Here is a 19,666-nt window from a genome sequence, read left to right as displayed (position 1 = left end):
GGATATAACCTCATCAAATAAAACGTATTCTTGTGTTCTATCTGGACACGTATTCGGTACTGACTTTTAGTTTACCAGGTTAATCTATATTTTCAAAAGGCATATGGCGGACGTTTTATATATTTTTGCATCGAAAACTGATAAATTATTTTAGTTATGAGTATCTTGTGACCGCTAGAGCGTATTTGTTAAAATTAGATTGTAAACGTTAGTTTTTAATGTGTAAATAATTTTATTATATCTAGAGTCACATAATTATTATTGAAAGTATTTAAGTGCGTGGACGTTTTGATCCGTATTGTTGAAAAACGAAAAGTCTGTGATATAAACAATACTTTAGGCTATAGTTTAGTTTCATGAACAATTTTGTAAATATTGTATAGTTGTTAAAGAATTTTAATAGATTTAATATATTGAAAGAAGACTGAATAACTTTGTGAGGAAGATTGCTAGCTATGTCAGCTGTAAACCTATTGTCTTCACTGAAGGAGAAACCAAATGACGAAAAACAGAAGGATGGCTCAAACCAGCAGGGTGAGTATTTTTTACACCCTACAACATAATTCAAATAAAAATCTACGAACCTACCTTCATAATTTAAGATAAAAGTACGATTTGTAACGATTTTTTTGAAGCCCTAACTGAAATTTCTGGATTTTTGTTTTGCTTAACTTCTCGACAACATGAAAAGTAAAAACCTCTTCGTAAAAAAGTAAACATGCTATTACTATTAGATTCATAATCAAATCAAAACAGTTATATTCAAAGTAGGTCAACTGTGTCACTTTGATAGTGTTTACACTGCATTAAGTTATGCTCCAGTTCTTTCTTGGTACCATATAAATACGCAGACTGTACTCATTATTGATACTAAAGAAAATTATGAAAATGCACTCCTATCTGCTTCTTTAAAAATGCTCATTTTTTAAGTATATTTAATATGAAAAATTACCATTTCGATCATTATTGACGTTCAAGGACTAATTTATAATATTACTAATATTGCATTTTAGTGTGAAACCACGAATGATAAGTATGATTAAATATATGTTATTAGAAAAATTAAAATGTCTAAATATGATAATTTATTGAACAGTGTGAAGTTTACAGTAAACTTCATTTCATATTGTGCATGTTTGTAAGCATAAGTTTATAATAATATTAAATAAAAATAACAGAATAAATCTATTAATTCTACAGCATTTGTTAATAAATCTAGTTGGCCAACATGTTCCATTTTGTACACAAAAAAATACAGCAAGTTCTTATTAGATTTTGTCAGGTTGTATAGTTGGAATGAATGCACATAGTCAATTGCAGCTATGAAATACAAGTTATCCACTTAACCTATTCGTTTGTGTGAAAAATTCCTGTAGTTTTTATATTATATTCTTTTTTCTTAAGTCCAATTCAGATTAATTTGTTTTTATAATTTGCTTTGGATTTGTGGATAGACTCATGGAGAACCTGGTCTTAGTTGGTTACCTTGAGTCGAGATCAAACTATTATAAAATTTCTTTGAAGTAATGCGGTGGGCAAGTACTTTCATGTAGTTGCCCAGTTGATAGACATACAATCTCACCAACTCACTCTCACTTTCTTTTTCTTGCATAGCTTGGTTACCAAGCTACCAGTGCCCTTGATATTAAATAGTTACTAGACTTAATAGATATATGAAAATGTGGATGCCGTTTTCAACCTTGAGATATGAGATCCAAGTCTCAATCGTATCATATAACAGCTGCCCCGGTTGTTTCAATGAAAAAAGTATGACTGCTTCACGTTAGAAACAGGTAAGTGATGGTATTTGCCTGTGCGGGCGTGCAATACTCCCTGCCACCAGGAATAAATATATGTGAAAATAAAAAACAAGCTACAAACATGCTTATGGTAAAATATTTTAAATATTACATTCCTTAAGGATTCTACGTGTGTCCGTTGCTAAATAAGTAGATTGTTTTTGAGGCAGGTATCAATTAAAAGTGTCTTTTTTATGTTGTTAGGTAATTTGTCAGTGCCACAGTAAAGATTTACAAAGTTTATTAAAAAACTATTAAGATTATTAAAGAGGTGAAATGTGTCTCCTTGGATTCTACTGGAAACCTCTTAATAATATACTGCAGATATTCAAGAAAATCATTCACTATCAGTTAAAATAAAATATTCCATTACAAATTAATTTTTATATGGTAACAATGGGTACACAGTAATTAAATAGTAACTTAATTGTTCTGGTCATTATTAAAAACTTAGATAGAGGAGAAGGATAACAGTTGAGATTCACTCTGGGCTTGGAAGCAATTATCAATCAATTAAAATTTCTAATGTCTAACTTTCAGACAAAACACAATTTCGAGTTAAGAGTCATATATGATATCACAATCATATATAATATCACTACGATCATGAATTCTCTCGCTCAATGAATCTAGCATGACCTATCGAGGTCATTAGAATAGGTAGGAAAAAAAAATTTAAGTCTGGCCCCTATGGGCCCTTAGTGAAAATATACAAATGGTTGTGAAAAAAAATTAGCTACACCATAGAGAATGTAAACATTGACCAATCTGTCTTTTTCTGAAATGAAACATATTTTTTTTAAGGTTTTAAAATTTCCTTAGCAAAAAAATATATCTACTTGAGAAAGGCGATAATTTTATAATATATTTATGATCTTGCCATGGTGAAATTACGCAACTGTATACTCCATGCACCCTAAATTCGCGTGCTGGGGCGAAGCGGCTGTGTCTGAAGGTCAAGGGTAGCAACCCCTCTACATAACACAATAGACTTAAATTATTACACACAGATGGATTCTACGTTCGCTCATTTGTTATGCATATTTACTGTAACAAAAACTAACTAAAATAATACTATGGACTCATTTAGATATAGAATTCTCCTGGCCACTACATTCTACATATAGATTAAACTGACAGGAAGCTTGAAGTACTTTTATTGCTAATCTCTATGCTCCTTAATGTAGAAAGTCAATATTTAAGATACTTTTTGTTCTGTTGTGATTTCAATCAAGTTAATAATGCATTGACAACCAATTCAGAGTTATGTTTTAAATTTCAAAGCTTTAGCACATTGGGAAATAAATTTAAAATGTTTTATACCGAAAAATTCAAAAGAAAGCAAGTTCATAAGAAGATTTTTCATTAAAATAAGTTATTAAATAAATACAAAACAAATACAGTTTTCATTTTAATGACACTAATGCATCCTCGTAGTTGTTCAAGAACAGTAGTCGTAGTAGTAAGACAGTACCATAACGTGTGCTGCATAATGGCATGATTCAACGGATACCTCAAAAACTTTATCTATTAAGCCTGGACACTTTGTATTATTTTGTGAGCACATTATAACTCATCACGATCATTATTCCACCTTTTCTTAGTGTGATCATTTTTAGAACCGGCCCAACAACTCCCAAAGACCCACATGCAATGCAAACAAACAAAATCACCGATTTACTATCAATCAGTTTGATTGTAAATTGCATCTAATACTGTATTACATTATATAGATAATTCTATTAATTTCAAAGTAAACATTTTAATCAAAACATACAATAATAATTTATGACTCCATGGCGGTCATTCGACGATTATCTGTAGACTCTATTTTAGAGATAAAAACTTCTGTTAAATATGCTGTTAGCATTTTAATATTGCTTTTTTTTTGCATGGTCAAGTGCAAGGGTACTCGATACAGCCCATTTGGTGTTTAGTGGTTACCTGAGTCCATGGGCATCAACATACAACGTGAATGACGCTACCCGACTGGAAACGCCACGAAATGAAATTCTTAAAGTTTAAATATAATAAAGATTCCAATTCAATCTAATTGATGTCTAATTTGAAAGGAAGATTATTGCAATGTGACTTGAATTTTAACTATACTTATTAACGCGACATTCCACTTTTGGTGGAAATTGACTACATTTAACAAACCGTTGACTATTCACGATTAACACTTTATTTATATATTTTTTTATTCCAAAGTATGTATGTCAATAATATTTGTGATGCCTTTGTGTTGTACTTTGGGGTCCGTTGAAAAGATGAACGTGACGAAAGCTACCAGTTTTTTTTTCTACAGGGAACCGCATTTTTATGTATAGCGATCATAAAGTAAGGGCAGGCCTGTCTTTTTCATTGGTCACTTTAGTGTCAGTGCCTAGGGCCCCCTAGTCGTTGCCAGATCACGAAGAGATTACAGTCGAATGTAAAATCAGACAACACTCGGTGTATGTGTGTGTGTCTTATTTATTTTGAATGTAGTTAGTAAAAAAAAAAATTATCTGTTATATTATATTTTTCTTAGTCAGAGAAGCGTCATTGCTGAAGTTCTAAACCAACCAGCCCAAGTTTTTCTTTCTTGTCGAAATCTTTAAGTTAGACTGTTTCACCAATAAACATGTATATTCCACAGTTAATAGTCGGTAATACAATCCCGATCCTGCAGACCAAACGGTAAACAGTCGACGTCGCCCAAAACACGTCATTTCGGATCCTCCCGATCCACTAACGGTGCTTTTAGGTAGGTACCTTAAGCACCGGTCATGGTTCTCGTCGAACCCGTTGCTTGAGGTAAAGGGCATGACGAGTAAATTAACCCACAGGCCACTGAGTTTCTCGGCGGATCTTCTCAGTGGGTCGCGTTTCCGATCCGATGGTAGATTCTGCGAAGCACTGCTCTTGCTTTGCTAGGGTTAGTGTTAGCAACGTCGTCAGGCTTGAGCCCCGTGAGCTCACCTACAGATTCGGTGAATCTAGAATAACCTCCCGAGGCTACTAGATTAAGTAGGAAAAAAAGTCGGTAATATGATCTCAGACAAAATTACGACAAATATTTTATATCAACGTCGGTGTCCATATTAAATTTAAATATTTATTAAGATAACATTGGTACGATTGTAGGGTAATTTTAAATTAAAGTTTAAATTTTTATATTATTTTATAAGGGTTAACGCACACTTTCCGTTGTAGAAAAAATGAATTACCTTTAGGTTTTATAACTGTTTGTAGATGTTCCCATTTTCAATTAAGATTATATGGCCTAGCATCATCTCGGTCTGTTAGTACTAAACCATAGATTTGTAGTAATGAATGATTCACTCTTAACACCATAAAAAAGTATTGCAGTTAAGGTAAAATTTCACCAGAACCTATTTTTTTTTTTTTAAATTCTTATTAAATACATATTATTGTGTACATGTAATTAATTATAAGTTTTGCTAAAGAATGCGCACATGAAAAAACTATTGAATATTGAACATAAACTATTGAAAATTATTTTTTGTTAAAGAACTTCATAATGCTTGCGGCCTGTGCACACAATAATTTTTTATTTAATTTTTTATCGCATTGATGGGTGGACGAGCTCATAGCCCACCTGATGTTAAATGGTTACCGGAGCCCATAAACATCCAAATCATAAATGCCGCCACCCACCAAATGTGTAAAGCGTATTTATTACTACTACTAACAAATACCCGAAAATTCACATGTACTTTATTTTACGTTTTTTTTTTTTATATTGCCCTTGTAGGCAGACGAGCATACGGCCCACCTGATGGTGAGTGGTTACCGTTGCCCATGGACTTCAGCAATGCCAGGGGCAGAGCCAAGCCGCTGCCTACCGCACCTACGTAATTTGATTTTGATTTTTTTTCTGAACAGCGTTAAGTCTAAAGCGAACCTTAACCTACAAAGATATTATTAAAACGAAGGTAGTTTAAATGTTTTAACGTCCACACGTATTTCCTTTTGTCTCCAGTCTTTGAGACGAGCCCTTTAACTACGCGTGTCCCGCGATCTATTTTGGTGAAAACTATTTGTTTTTTCGATAATTTATCAAGTTATTTGTCCATCTCACACTGACAGCACGCTGCGTAGTATCTTACGCAGACATTAACTGTACCTACGGATCTTTGAAAATACGCGTGACGGATTTCGTCTCTCAGACATCTAGTCTTAGGTTTAAATAAATACTATAGATTCATATATATATTTTTAAATATTTATTTATTGTTATTTTAGTAGTTTAAGTGTTAAGTTTAGTTTTTGACTCGTTAACCGCCATTTTGTTGTGCCGTGTCACGTGTGAACTTTTTCGAGTTTACGTCATGGTGAGCAAGGATCCACCACCGGCGAACGAAACCATGAAGAAGGGCCGTCGTAAAAGACGCAGGGCCGGTAAGAGAGCGTCTAGGAGGCGCTCAAGCAAGACATCGGCAGCCATGGCCGTGGCAGCAGCCGTGAGCTATGAGAAGTACACTTCTCCCATGAAATGTGCAGTTCACGCTTTCCTGCTGCGTTACCAAACTTCCTTGAGGAAGGTCCCGACCAGCCTACCCCCGAAGGTCCACGCCGGCCCGCCGACGAAAAGAGTCAAGCGTGTATCATGGTGTAAGTGACGTCAGCTTATAACTGCACTGAATTTAGACTGAGAATCGAAAGGCGTAATTATTTAACGACCAGTCGGAAGCGATGGGTTCCGGTAACATATGAATGTCGTTGGCTGTTCAGGCGTAACAAATTTTTAATACAAAAAGCGCTAATGTCTGTTTTATGATAATATAGCGACCCGCCCTCGCTTCGCTTCCGAAACTGTAATTTATTATTGATTTCTCCACTATTTCATGGATGTTATTATACATATAAATCTTTCTCTTCAATTACTCTATCTATTAAAAAAAATCGCATCGAAATCCGTTGCGTAGTTTTAAAGATTTAAGCATACATAGGGATATAGGGACAGAGAAAGCGACTTTGTTTTATACTATGTAGTGATTAATTCCGATTCGCAAATCGTAATGCCGTGTTGGTTCGTTCGATTGGAACGGAAATGTTTATGACGAATAAAAATATAACCTGCACGCGTAGGTACCGTCTTTAATATTTGCAATCATGTCACTAGCTCCTACACCTGCTAGTGCATTTGAAAATACGATAATATTTACTGGTGGTAGGACCTCTTATGAGTCCGCGCGGGTAGGTACCACCGCCCTGCCTATTTCTGCCGTGAAGCAGTAATGCGTTTCGGTCTGAAGGGTAGGGCAGCCGTTGTAACTAAACTGAGATCTTAGAACTTATATCTCAAGGTGGATGGCGCATTTACGTTGTAGATGTATATGGGCTCCAGTAACCACTTAATACCAGGTGGGCTGTGAGCTCGTCCACCCATCTAAGCAATAAAAAAAAAAAGAAAAAAGCACACACGGCTTGACCTGTGGAGGTGGGTTTAAATTCGAAACAGTATGGCGTGTTTTGTTTTACATTAGCTTCTTCGTAATTAAATATTCTTAAATCGGATTTCATTCAGCGGGCATATACTTGAGGGATCTAACTTCGTAAAAGATTTTTCGAACATGCTGCTGGAAATTGAGATGAATTTTGTCTCCGAACCGTAATACGAAAATGTTTTGAGAAATTTACATGTTTCGTTGTGTAGTGATTAAATGTAGGTAGATGTAAATAATATTGGAATTCAATTTGAAATTATTAACTTGATTACTCTATTGATTCAAGGGCTCATTAACTTTTTCCAATAATGTATTTTTAGATTAATTGAAGTTGTAATGATGTGCTATTTAAATTGAGATTATGAGTTATCTATGACAATTTTTATGTAAACAATTGAGAAAATAACCCACAGAGTTTCTCGCCGGATCTTCTCGGTGCGTCGCGATTCCGATCCGGTGGTAGATTCAGCGAATCACGGCTCTTGCTAGGGTTCTAAGGCTAATCATTTTTTTATTATCCAAAATTAGTACATATTTATAAAATTTTGAAAGGACCAAGCAAACAGTAATCGTCGTTGGGAAATCACTATTTTGAAATTCATGTCGAGCAGGTATGTTGGTCGATGCGACGCTTTGATTTTGAACGAATCCTGTATCCTGTAATTAAATCTTCACGTGACCTAGAATAACTAGTGCGTCAATATTTCCCGGGGTCTAGTTCATCGATCGCATGACCTAACCGTCCCGGTAACAGCAAACTGATTTATCCGGGAACGCAGCCCGCCCCATTAGATGAAGTCAGTAGCTAGGTACATCTAAAAGGGTTCCCGGAATGCGTTGTTGCACCGACCACCGCCCTACGTGGATACGGCAGTGTCGACCGTAATTCGGTCGTGCAACTAGTCTCAATATATGGGCGTCAACGAGGCCTGTCCATAGAAAATGGAGTTTTTCGATGTTTCAAAGATTTTCGGTATTAATTTTTCTAGAATTCTCTAGAACTTTCTCCGTTGGCTCGGGCTTGTAAACAGTTAGATTATTTGTAACGTGTGGACGATGTAGCCGATTGTTATGCGAGTGATTGCGTTTTTTTTTTTTTTAAATTACCTGTGTATTATTGATTGGAGCCTAAAATTTGTATTGGTTAGGGTAACGGATGATAGTCTATTGGATGCGAAGTGAGCTGTATTACCGATAGTAACATGCTATGACAATGAATACGGGCTGACGATCTGATCAAGAGTGCGGGAAATATTGCGAGAAGGATGCCACGCATTGGTCACTTCGAAACTAAGGAGATAGAGAATAAGGGTTTTATCTGAAGGGTAGGCAACGCACTGGCGTAAACGCTGGTGACCGTGGGCGGCGGTGAATCACTTACCATCAGGTGACCCGTCTTGCTCGTTTGACTCTTAGTTGTTATAAAAAAAAAATAAAAAAAAAAGGAACGGGACATGAATAAAAAAAACTTTTAAAATACTTAGATGATAATGCGTGATGTCATGTGTAGCTAATCGTTGTGTTTTGGTGCATTCTCTATGATTAGCTTTCAATTTCGAATGATGTCACACCTAAAGAATTTTCGTGTAGCATTTTGTAAAGTTGACGGAGTAATTTTGAAATATCGATGTCCGTCGAATTATTGAAATATTAACGCAAAAAATGTTTGTTTAAATTCTATTGACGCCAGAGTGCTGGATATATACTTAAAGTTACAATAGGTATACAATACATACATATCCATTAACGGTACTAAAGTAGGAGGGGAGGGGAGGTCTAAATTAATATTTGTATCCATTTTACTATTTAATCATAAACCACCATATGTTTACGAATACGAATATCTAGAGTGTGAGAAAGAAAGTGAGTGAGAGAATGAGAGAGAGTAAGTGAGTGAGAGACAGAGAGAGAGAATATACATTATTGCACACCAAAACTCAACATTAAAAAAAACTGTCAACAAGCAGATATATTTGTACAATGTAGGTATGAAAATATTTGTACAATGTATAAATATGTAGGTATAAAGAAAAAGAATCGTACAAGTCAAATCGCCTAGCTCCTTAATTTAAAACTATTGTTTTCTATAAACTATGAATTGAACAGCTATCGTGCGGTTATTGTTTACATTTAACATGATTTAATTCAGTTTTATTTACACAACGTTCGCTTTTATCTGCATACGTTAGGAAGTTGTGTCGTTTGATAAACTGGAGCCAACAAATTGTTTATCGATTGTGTTCAAACAAAGCCCCTTTCAGCTTTTAAATGATTTCATCACTCGTTACCTCTAACCGTTTAGGTTATTTGACACGTATTTTGGTTTTGTCAAGTCGTCTAATGATTGTGGATAAATAAACTTGAGTCGTTTATAAAAATAAAAGCGTTGATATCTAGTTAATAAAGCCACTAAGGACCTAAGGACTAACGATCAATAAGGTCTTCTTTGCCACGTACCATCCGGCTATGGAATGAGGTCCCCTCCACGGTGTTTCCCGAGCGCTATGACATGTCCTTCTTCAAACGAGGCTTGTGGAGAGTATTAAGCGTTAGGCAGCGGCCTGGCTCTGCCCCTGGCATTGCTGAAGTCCATGGGCGACGGTAACCACTCACCATCAGGTGGGCCGAATGCTCGCCTGTCTACAAGGGCAATATATTTTATAATATAACAGCATACGTACAAATACTATTGAATTTGTTTCAACGATAGTCTAGTTGGAGAAAAATAATAAAACATAAATATCTGATTAAGGTTATAATTTGTTTAATAATATGCTTAGGTGAATGACTCCAGTAACCACTGAACACCAGGTGGACTGTGAGCTCGTCCACCAATCTAAGCAATAAAAAAAGTATTGGATACAAAAACATCAGTATCGATGTTTTACGAAGATAAATGGTTTATGCTTTGTATATGCTTGCCTATAAATTGAGATTATTTATTGAGATTACTGACCCGGCAGATTTCGTAGTGCCTCAATCTATAAATAAAAGACCTAAACTTTTGTATAAAATAAACTTAAAACAAACAAAAGGAATCCGTCCGACGAGGGACACATCAAAGGGAAAACAAAATTATTTCTATCTAATTCCGAGCATTTTCATATTTTTTTCTTTTAAACCTTCTCTGGACTTCCACAAATAATTCAAGACCAAAATTAGCCAAATCGGTCCAGCCGCTCTCGAGTTTTAGCAAAACTAACGAAAAGCAATTCATATTTATATATATAGATTTAATAGAAATTGAGGGGTTTTTTTTTGTTTACAGGTCACGAAGAAAACGGTGTGTCGAGTGGCGGCGGTGATCCGGCAGTACTCGCCGTGGGACCAGCTCGGAAACCTCTCACGTATACTCGAGAGGAGCTGATGAAGCTGAGGAATTCTCCGCTCGTCAAACGGAACTTGGAGAAGGCGTTCGTTGGCTGTGACGCTTTGGCGCTGTATGTTTCGCTACATTATCATCGTTTTTATCGGCCGTTATTGATTCTGCCATTTCGACAAAGCGGCACGACACGAGAACCCTCTCATCGTGGCCGCCGGTAACTACATTTCCGATCCTGCGGACAGAATGGAAAGCAGTCGACGTCGCCCAAAACACGTCATTTCGGATCCTCCCGATCCAAATAACGGTGCTTTTAGGTACCTCAAGCACCGGTCATCGTTCACTAGCTGACCCGGCAGACTTTGTAGTGCCTCAATCGATAAATAAAAAACCTAAACTTTTGTATACAATAAACTTAAAACAAACAAAAGGAATCCGTCCGACGGGGGACACATCAAAGGAAAAACAAAATTGTTGTTTTTATTTAATTCCGAGCGTTTTCATATTTATCTAAACCTTTTAAACCTTCTCTGGACTTCCACAAATAATTCAAGACCAAAATTAGCCAAATCGGTCCAGCCGTTCACGAGTTTTAGCGAGACTAACGAACAAAAATTCATTTTTATATGTACAGATATTGGCGGACGAGCTCACAGCCCACCTGGTAAGTGGTTACCGGAGCCCGTAGTCATCTACAACGTAAATGCCGCCACCCACCTTGAGATATGAGTTCTAAAGTCTCAGAATAGTTACAACGGCTGCATCACCTTTCAAACCAAAACCCATTACTGCTTCACGGCAGAAATAGGCAGGGCGGTGGTACAACTAGTAATAAATGGTCTTTTTTACAGAGTCTTGAAGAAACGGTCCGAATCGCCTAACGAAGATGACCGAGGCACCAAAAGCGATGCTCCCAATGAAAATCATAATAATAGTAATAGTAATAAGGTAAAAACATTATAATAATATTAATTTGCCATCAGCGGCAATCTATTTTTATATAGTGTTTTTTTAAATTTTTAAGTTTAATATCTTTTTTAAAAAATATTGTGTAATTAGTAAGATTTAAAATAAATATAAATAGATAATAATTTAATAAGATAAAAACCACATCCACAATAGTTTAAAGTTTCTAGATTTAAAAGATAACATATTTATTTCACTACAAAAGGCAGCTATATTTAATACATGCGGAATAGTGAGAAAGTTCCTGCAGCTTGAAGGAAATCCAACGTCATACACGTAATAACTAACGTATTAATTTTTATTTTATTTTATTGCTCAGATGGGTAGACGAGCTCACAGACCACCTGGTGTTAAGTGGTTACTGGAGCCCATAGGCAACTACAACGTAAATGCGCCACCCACCTTGACATATTATAATTAAATTTTATAACAACACAATTGATACAAATTGTAAAGGAACGCAAAATTAATTATGAACTGTACAAATCATTATAAATTTACAGTACAGAAATAGTATATAACGTGTGAAATCGCCGCGTTATATGGGAGAATACCCGTGTAATATGAGGTATTGAAATTGCGTAATATGAAAACGCGTCATAAGAGTTGGTATTACTGGTGGTAGGACCTGTAGTGAGTCCGCACCGCCCCACCTATTTCTGCCGTGAAGCAGTAATGCGTTTCGGTTTGAAGGGTAGGGCAGCCGTTGTAACTATACTTGAGACCTTAGAACTTATATCTCAAGGTGTGTGGCGCATTTACGTCGTAGATGTCTATTGGCTCCAGTAACCACTTAACACCAGGTGGGCTGTGAGCTCGTTCACATATCTAAGCAATAAAAAAAAAAGAGTACCGTGTTATAAGGGGGATTACTGTATTTATTTACGTCACGTCAGGGCGTATACGGTCGTGGAGGTCGCGCGGCCGACCCGCGCGAGCGCGTGCGGCGGGAGAGCGAGGCGAGCGCGGGCGGCATCGTGCTGTCCCCGCAGCGCCGCTCGTTCACGTCGGGGTGCGGCGCGCCCGCTCCCCGCGCCGCCTCCCCCGCCCCCGCGCCCCCGGGTAACGCCCCCAACGCGCACGCACACCAGAAAACCGAACAAGGTATACTATATTAGCAGTCTTATTATATTTTCTCTACCTATGTTGTAGTTTGTAGTCTGTAGTTAGCTAGCAAGGGGAAAAAAACCGGAGCCGACGACAGCACGACGCCGGTGGGAGCTTACTGCCGGGCGTCACTCCTGGCAGGATTCGATTCAAGCCATCGTATTATGTTTATGTATGTGTGTCGATGTAGGTGTGCTGAGCACGCTGCGAGCAACCCCCTCTCATGTCCCCCCCGCATCAACTACACCCCTGTATTTCATGGCAGGGAGCTTCTGCCCGGGCAGTGGAGTTTGCCCCGAGGCCCGTTCCGTGCCCCCGTAAGGGGGTACGACGACCCCTCTTGCTTCCCTACCTATTCGCTGGTAGCCAGCTGGTAGGTTCGCCAGAAATAGGTAAGGTGGTGGTACCGATTCGTGCTCACAAGACGCCCTACCACAAGTAATATAAGTATGTACTCTATAACATAGAGACTTATAGCTTAGGACCAGGCGACCGTGTGTGATTTTCCCTCAATTGTTTACCTACCTATTCGCTGGTAGCCTAAGGGGCTATTCCAGTTTGGTACGGACGGTTAGATGAGCTCACGGGCTTAACCTGAAATCCCTAGTCCTAGGCCTAGCAAGAGCAGTGCTTCGCAGAATCTACTTCCGGTTCGGAATCGCGACCCTCTGAGAAGGGCGAGAAACTCAGTGGATGTTGACGATTACTGTAGGATACCACTAATGCCTATTGGGAAAAACGCTTAATATAAGGCGGTTTACGTGCCAGATACAAATTTGTAAATCATAGATTAAAGCCTTCGTCAAACAGAACGCGTACTTAGCGCCGCGCTCTTAACGTCGTGCTCTTCAAATTGACCAGATGAGTCTAACGCTCCTTAACGCAACGCATTCGCCAAATCATAGTGCCTTTCGATAGCAGTGTGAAAATTTAAAAGTATTAAGAATCGAGTGATTCAGATGTGGCATTGTATTTAATAAGCATGTGTATTTTCTAACTATTTATATCATTTTTTCGGGCATTATCTAGTATTTTAATACACATTCACTCGGACGCTAAAATAATATTTGTAAAAAATTACAACGCCTGACGTCAAAGCGTCCTAACGCCGCGACAGAGCGCTGCGTACTTATAGCGCTGGGGCTCTGTTTGACGGTATGTTACCATAGTAGTACAACACATCTCGGCGTCATAGCGCGGCGTCAGCTTAGCGCTCTCACGCGCGCTAATTACGCGTTCTGTTTGACGAAGGCTTTATACTAGAACAATAATGCACTCTGAAAATCAATTAAATATGTTTTGTAAACAACCTTGCATGTATACAGCGGCGCAAAATGTTTTCGATTTGCAAATGGCGTTTTGAATTTCAAATATGGCCTCTTAAATATTAAAACGAGTTCTGGTTTGTATCTATTGTATCTAGTCGCATTGGAGGCCTAGATGATAAGGCAGTAACAGGTGACGCGTGTCCTCAGACTGACACGACGTTGTAAATTACGGCCGACATTTTGTAATCTACTTTTTTCATTATTATCAATATGTATTAGCTTCGTGTTAAAAAAAATCATTTGGAGATGTAGTTGGAAATAAATAAATAAATAAAAAATATCGCAGTCGGTGTATCGGTATCTTAAGATAAATCCTGACGAAACCATCTCGTGTGTAGCGCATCACTACGTTTCTGTTATTTATAATCGATAAATAGCTTTTGGCGGGCTTACGATCACGTGGATACCATTTTTTTTATAACATTCCCTGTTTTGTCTTAATTTGGGAAGTTGCTACCCGGGATTTTTAGCTTCAACGGTTTTTTTCTTCACGAAATTTCCGTTGTTTATATTGATACTTCAGTTGAAAGACAAAAGGCTACATATACTTGGATTCTCAGTAATGTTGCCAAAAATTTAAGGAAAAATAAAAAAATCGTTTTTTTACTAAATTTCGAAAGTTTTGGGTAACACGATTAGTGATAATATAGAATTATGATAATTCAAGGTATTGTGTTTGAACGTTCGTTGTTTGTACGCAGCGGGTCGTCGTATAGGTTCGGGTCGTATCATGGTGCGCGAGGCGGGCGGGGTGGGGGGAGCGGGAGGGCCGGGCGGCGCGGCCTGGGAGGAGCCCGAGTACCGACCGGAGCCCTACCGACCGCCGAGGGAACGACAGAATGCTGACAGGTCAATATAAAATATTTATAACTACTGATACCATGCACCCCACGCCTTTTTTTACAATAAAATAATTTTTCTTACCCTATTTTTAATTCAAATTTACTAAAATTTATTTTCTATTTTTAGTTGGATTTTCTAGAAAAGCGTATTTTGTTAGTTTTTTTTAAACTATTATTTATTTTCTATATTATGTTAACTGCGGTGAAACGCTATTAAGGCTCAGTCGATACTGAAGGCTTCGTCAAACAGAACGCGTACTTAGCGCTGCGTTATAGCGTCGCTTTTTAACGTCACGTTCTTTTATGTCACACAAATTGACTAGATGAGCCCAATGCTCCTTGACGCAACGCATTCGCCAAATCATAGTTGCCTTTCGATAGCAGTGTGAAAATTTAAAAGTATTAAGATGTCGAGTGATTCAGATGTGGCATTGTATAAGCATGGGTATTTTCTAACTATTTCTATCAAATTTTCGGGCATTATCCAGTATTTTAATGCACATTCACTCGGATGCTAAAATAAAATTTGTAAAAAATTACAACGCCTGACGTCAAAGCGTCCTAAAGCCGCGACAGACCGTTGCGTACTTATAGCGCTGGGGCTCTGTTTGACGGTATGTTACCATAGTAGTACAACACATCTCGGCGTCATAGCGCGCCGTCTGTTTAGCCCTCTGACGCGCGCTAATTACGCGTTCTGTTTGACGAAGCCTTTAGGAATGTTTTTGTGTGTTAATGTAACAGGTACGAACGTCGTTCGTTCGGTCGCGACTCCTACCCCTCGGATCTGAAGCGAGAACGCGACGACCGCTTCAACAACGACAAGATCAGGGACAGGTGAATATTGTGAAAGCTTTACATTATTTAGTTTAGAAACTGCCAACCCTACCGGTCGATGGTAGGGATTGGACAGCCATATCTCTATAGGAATTGGTAGACGATGTTTTTATTTTTTCCTGTCTAAGCTATGATAACCTTAGAGAGTTATACCAGCGTAACCCGGGCAAGTAGGTTCAAGGGGCTCAAACCTGACGTTGTTGCTAACACGGGCCCTAGCAAGAGCAGTGCTTCGCAGAATCTACCACCGGATCGGAAACGCGACCCACTGAGAAGATCCGGCGAGAAACTCAGTGGGCTGTGTCTGTGGGTTAATTTACTCGACGAGACCTTCGTCGCAATGCAACGGTACTTCACATTAGACTCATGGTCTAGAAAGCAATCTCTTAGTTTCGTTTGGGGTACCGTAAGATAACTTTTGAATGGTGTTAGATATATTCGATTTATATACTGAGATCTTAGAACTCATATCTCAAAGTGGGTGGCGGCATTTACGTTGTAGATGTCTATGGGCTCCGGTAACAATTTAACACCAGGTGGGTTGTGAGCTCGTCCACCCATCTACGAAATAAATAAATAAAAAGTGCTGATAAATCTCACAAGTTGATTTGTTCGTTTCAGAGACGAGCCCCGCAGGAATAACCGATACAACCAGCGCCGATACGACAAGGAAGAGGAACCCGAGTGGTCAGTATATAATTGGATTAATTTTATTGCTTTAAATGGTCACCGAAGCTCAGGGATAATAAATACCAAACGTACATTCGAAAGTCTCAAATGTATTTTATATTATCTTCAAAGGTGGGGATGGTGGTGGTGGGGATTTGTGACACCCGATACCACCAGTAAAAATCATTCATCAAATCAAATATTTTTTCTCTTTATGCGTTTCTATACCATTGATGCGGTTGTGATGAAACTCGGTGCAGTTGCTATTGGCACTGCAGGCAAGGTTTGGTTATGACCAGATGGTAACGTGGTACTATCAAAGTTCCCCGAATCCTGATCACGCAGGAGCAAGTAACCGTCGTCGCCTTAGACACGTCCTTACGGATCCATCAGATCCAATAACTCTTGCATTAGATACCTTCAGCTCTAACACTAGGAGCAGGCTGAGGAACCCCGGTAACCGTACTCGTCGAACTCGGCCACCTGCAACCTAACCCATACATCAGCTCGCTGAGTTTCTCGCCGGATCTTCTCAGCGGGTCGCGATTCCGATTCGGTAGTAGATTCATTCTCGAAGCAGCTGCTCTTGAGTTGTTAGGTCTTCTTCGTAAGCGCTCGGGCAGCTGTTAGCAAATCCTACCCCTCCTGGCTGAGCCTCTGCTCGCCCATTTGTCCTGGTGAAACTGGTAAGGCCTCCGGGCCACCAGTTAATACTTCAAGCATTAAAAAAACATCAAAGTGCGACAGGCGGTGCGCTGGTAGTTTTAAAGATATTGATATGTTATAAAATATTATAAAATCGAATCTACTTTATATACGAATTCTTGTGTATGCTGTTGTGATTTCCTTGGTATCTCTTGTTTTTACGATCTCTACACTCTAAACCCTTATTTACCAAAGTTCACGTGGAACCCCAGGGGTCCACGGGACACTCGATGGAGGTCGATACAAAAAAATGAGGCTTACAATTAGTAAGCGGGGTTCCATGAGAATTTACTAGCTTTCTATGTGTAGAACTAAAAATATGTCGATTTGACTTCACCTATCAATGTAGGCAGATAATATTTAAAAAAACTCAGCGACTATTACTTATAAAAACTTTCATATTCCGTACACAAAATACTATTTTTAATTTTTACGACTCTGAATAGGTAGTTTTATAAATTAAATAGTTGAGAATTGACTTAGATTAGGAGCATTCAATGTTGATCACAGGTTCAGTGGGGGACCGACGTCTCAACTGGAGACCATCGAGCTTCGCGGCTTCGACGATCCGCCCAAGAAGAACGGGACCGCCAGCGAAAAGGAGACCGATGTAATTAATAATATTATAAAGAGGAAAGATTTGTTTGTTTGTTTGTTTCGAATAGGCTCCAAAACTACTGGACCGATTTGAAAAATTCTTTTTCCATTAGAAGCCGACATTGTCCCTGATGAACATAGGCTACTTTTTTTTATTTATTTTTTATTTATTTTTTTGGTTTCATGTGTGTTTTAATGTTCCGAAGCGAAGCGAGGGCGGGTCGCTAGTAATTAATAAAATTTCAATTTTTGTCATTGTGTGACGTTATTGTCCACGTGTAGCTTGCCGTTTCTTTGCAATTCTGAGCTCTTAGACTACATTTTCTTTATTGCGTTTATGGGTGGACGATTGCACAGCCCACCTGGTGTTAAGTCCATAGACATCTACAATGTAAATGCGCCATCCAACTTGAGATATAAGTTCGAAATTCTCAAGTATAGTTACAACGGCTGCCACGCCCTTCAAACCGAAACGCGTTACTGCTTCACGCCAGAAACTGGCAGGGTGGTCGTGCCTACCCATGCGGGCTCACAAGACGTCCTACCAGCAGTAAGTCGAGGCTGAATGTTGCAGAAGCGCAGCAACAGCGGCGGCTCGCGGTCTCCGTCGGAGCGGTGGCGCGAGACGTCCTCGCCCCTGTCGCAGCCCACCATCGACTCTGTCAATACCAGCAATGTAAGTAGATTTCGATTAGACTTTTCCGCGGCCTCCCTGACGGCGAGTGGTCGGTGGAAACGCGGGCAGACAGTATGTTGTATTGACTATAAGGCACAAGAGCGCATTATGCGGCATAATGCTCAACTAAGCTTCAGCATAATTTGGCATTGTGCGTCACTGAATCGCATTATGCTCTGTAATTGGAAAACTACCAATAAGTAATGGTTAATGGAATGGTTAAAGGAAAATCACCTGAACAATTCAAAATTCAAATTCAAATTCAAAATCATTTATTTCAACTTGGATGTCATCAAAAACACACTTGTTGAATGTCAAAATGTAAAAGAAAATGTTAACTCTACCACCGGTTCCAAAAAAAGCCACAGTCCTGAGAAGAACCGGCGAAACAAACTCAGCGGGCTTTTTTTTTTTTTGTATTTTCTCAACTATTTTCTTTTTTTTTTTTAAAACAAGAAAACATATTTACAGTATACAAAAAAACAAGTCAAAAAAATACAATTCAAATAAATAATAATAATAATTAAAAATGAAAAGGCCAGGAGCGAACGCCTCATTCCCACGTAGTGCCATCTAGTAAAAAATCCTTAACTTTATAATATGCCTTGTTGCACAAACGTTCCTTGACAGTTTTCTTAAATCTATGAACAGGTAGTAGTTGAACGTTTTGTGGGATCTTGTTGAAAAGCTGTACACCCAGCCCCCTGAAAGAGTTGCTTATTTTCTTAATTCGAGCCGCCGGCAACGCAAGCCTATGTTTGTTCCTAGTGTTCACATTATGCAAATCGCAGACTCTGGGGAATTCTAATATGTTTTTACGCACGTACAATAAATTTTCAAAAATGTATTGGGACGCTAAAGTTAGAATTTTGATTTCCTTAAACTTGTCCCTCAAGGATTCCCTCGGGTGCATATTATAAATAGCACGAATAGCCCTCTTCTGCAGGATGAAAATCGTTTCGACATCGGCAGCATTGCCCCATAGCAAAATGCCATAGGACATAACACTATGAAAATAACTGAAATAAACTAGACGTGCCGTATCTTCATCAGTATACGTTCGTATTTTTTTTACCGCAAACGCTGCAGAACTAAGTCTATTCGCTAACTTGCATATGTGAGGACCCCACTGCAGCCTGGAATCAACTGTTATACCAAGAAAAACTGTCGAATCAACAAGCTCCAGTGTCTCTCCACTTACAATGATATTAGTGTCTACTGGTCTAACATTAGGTGTGGTAAATTTTATACATTTTGTTTTTTTGTTATTTAATAACAGATTATTAACACTAAACCAATGTACCACGCGCGAGATAGCATCATTCACATCGTCATAATCTTCCAATTGTCGTTTAATTTTAA

At 38.4% G+C, this 19,666-nt stretch overlaps 1 protein-coding gene and 1 long non-coding RNA gene across 4 annotated transcripts in view; one reads left to right on the top strand and one right to left on the bottom strand.

Moving 5' to 3' along the window:
- Positions 1–69: 69 nt before the first annotated feature.
- LOC101742550 (eukaryotic translation initiation factor 4E transporter) overlaps positions 70–19,666 on the top strand; it is a 41,593-nt gene continuing 21,996 nt past the window's right edge. The window contains exons 1-9 of one of the 3 annotated variants that reach the window (XM_062672939.1): positions 70–534; positions 10,524–10,695; positions 11,429–11,525; positions 12,440–12,647; positions 14,680–14,827; positions 15,565–15,657; positions 16,279–16,344; positions 17,542–17,641; positions 18,203–18,304. In XM_062672939.1, the coding sequence (XP_062528923.1) occupies positions 456–534; positions 10,524–10,695; positions 11,429–11,525; positions 12,440–12,647; positions 14,680–14,827; positions 15,565–15,657; positions 16,279–16,344; positions 17,542–17,641; positions 18,203–18,304 (1,065 nt within the window). In that variant the 5' untranslated portion in view covers positions 70–455. Of the gene's footprint in view, positions 535–5,744; positions 6,420–10,523; positions 10,696–11,428; positions 11,526–12,439; positions 12,648–14,679; positions 14,828–15,564; positions 15,658–16,278; positions 16,345–17,541; positions 17,642–18,202; positions 18,305–19,666 lie in introns of those variants that run through there. The other 2 variants (XM_062672938.1, XM_038016210.2) reach the window with 2 other exon arrangements.
- LOC105842061 (uncharacterized) overlaps positions 11,839–19,666 on the bottom strand; it is a 38,657-nt gene continuing 30,829 nt past the window's right edge. Inside the window, exon 5 of the long non-coding RNA XR_009975165.1 lies at positions 11,839–11,945. This is a non-coding gene — a long non-coding RNA (uncharacterized LOC105842061). The remainder of the gene's footprint in view (positions 11,946–19,666) is intronic.

This window comes from Bombyx mori, chromosome 16 (assembly GCF_030269925.1).
Source record: "Bombyx mori chromosome 16, ASM3026992v2".
NCBI lineage: Eukaryota > Metazoa > Arthropoda > Insecta > Lepidoptera > Bombycidae > Bombyx > Bombyx mori.
This window is presented reverse-complemented; position numbering and strand designations above follow the sequence as displayed.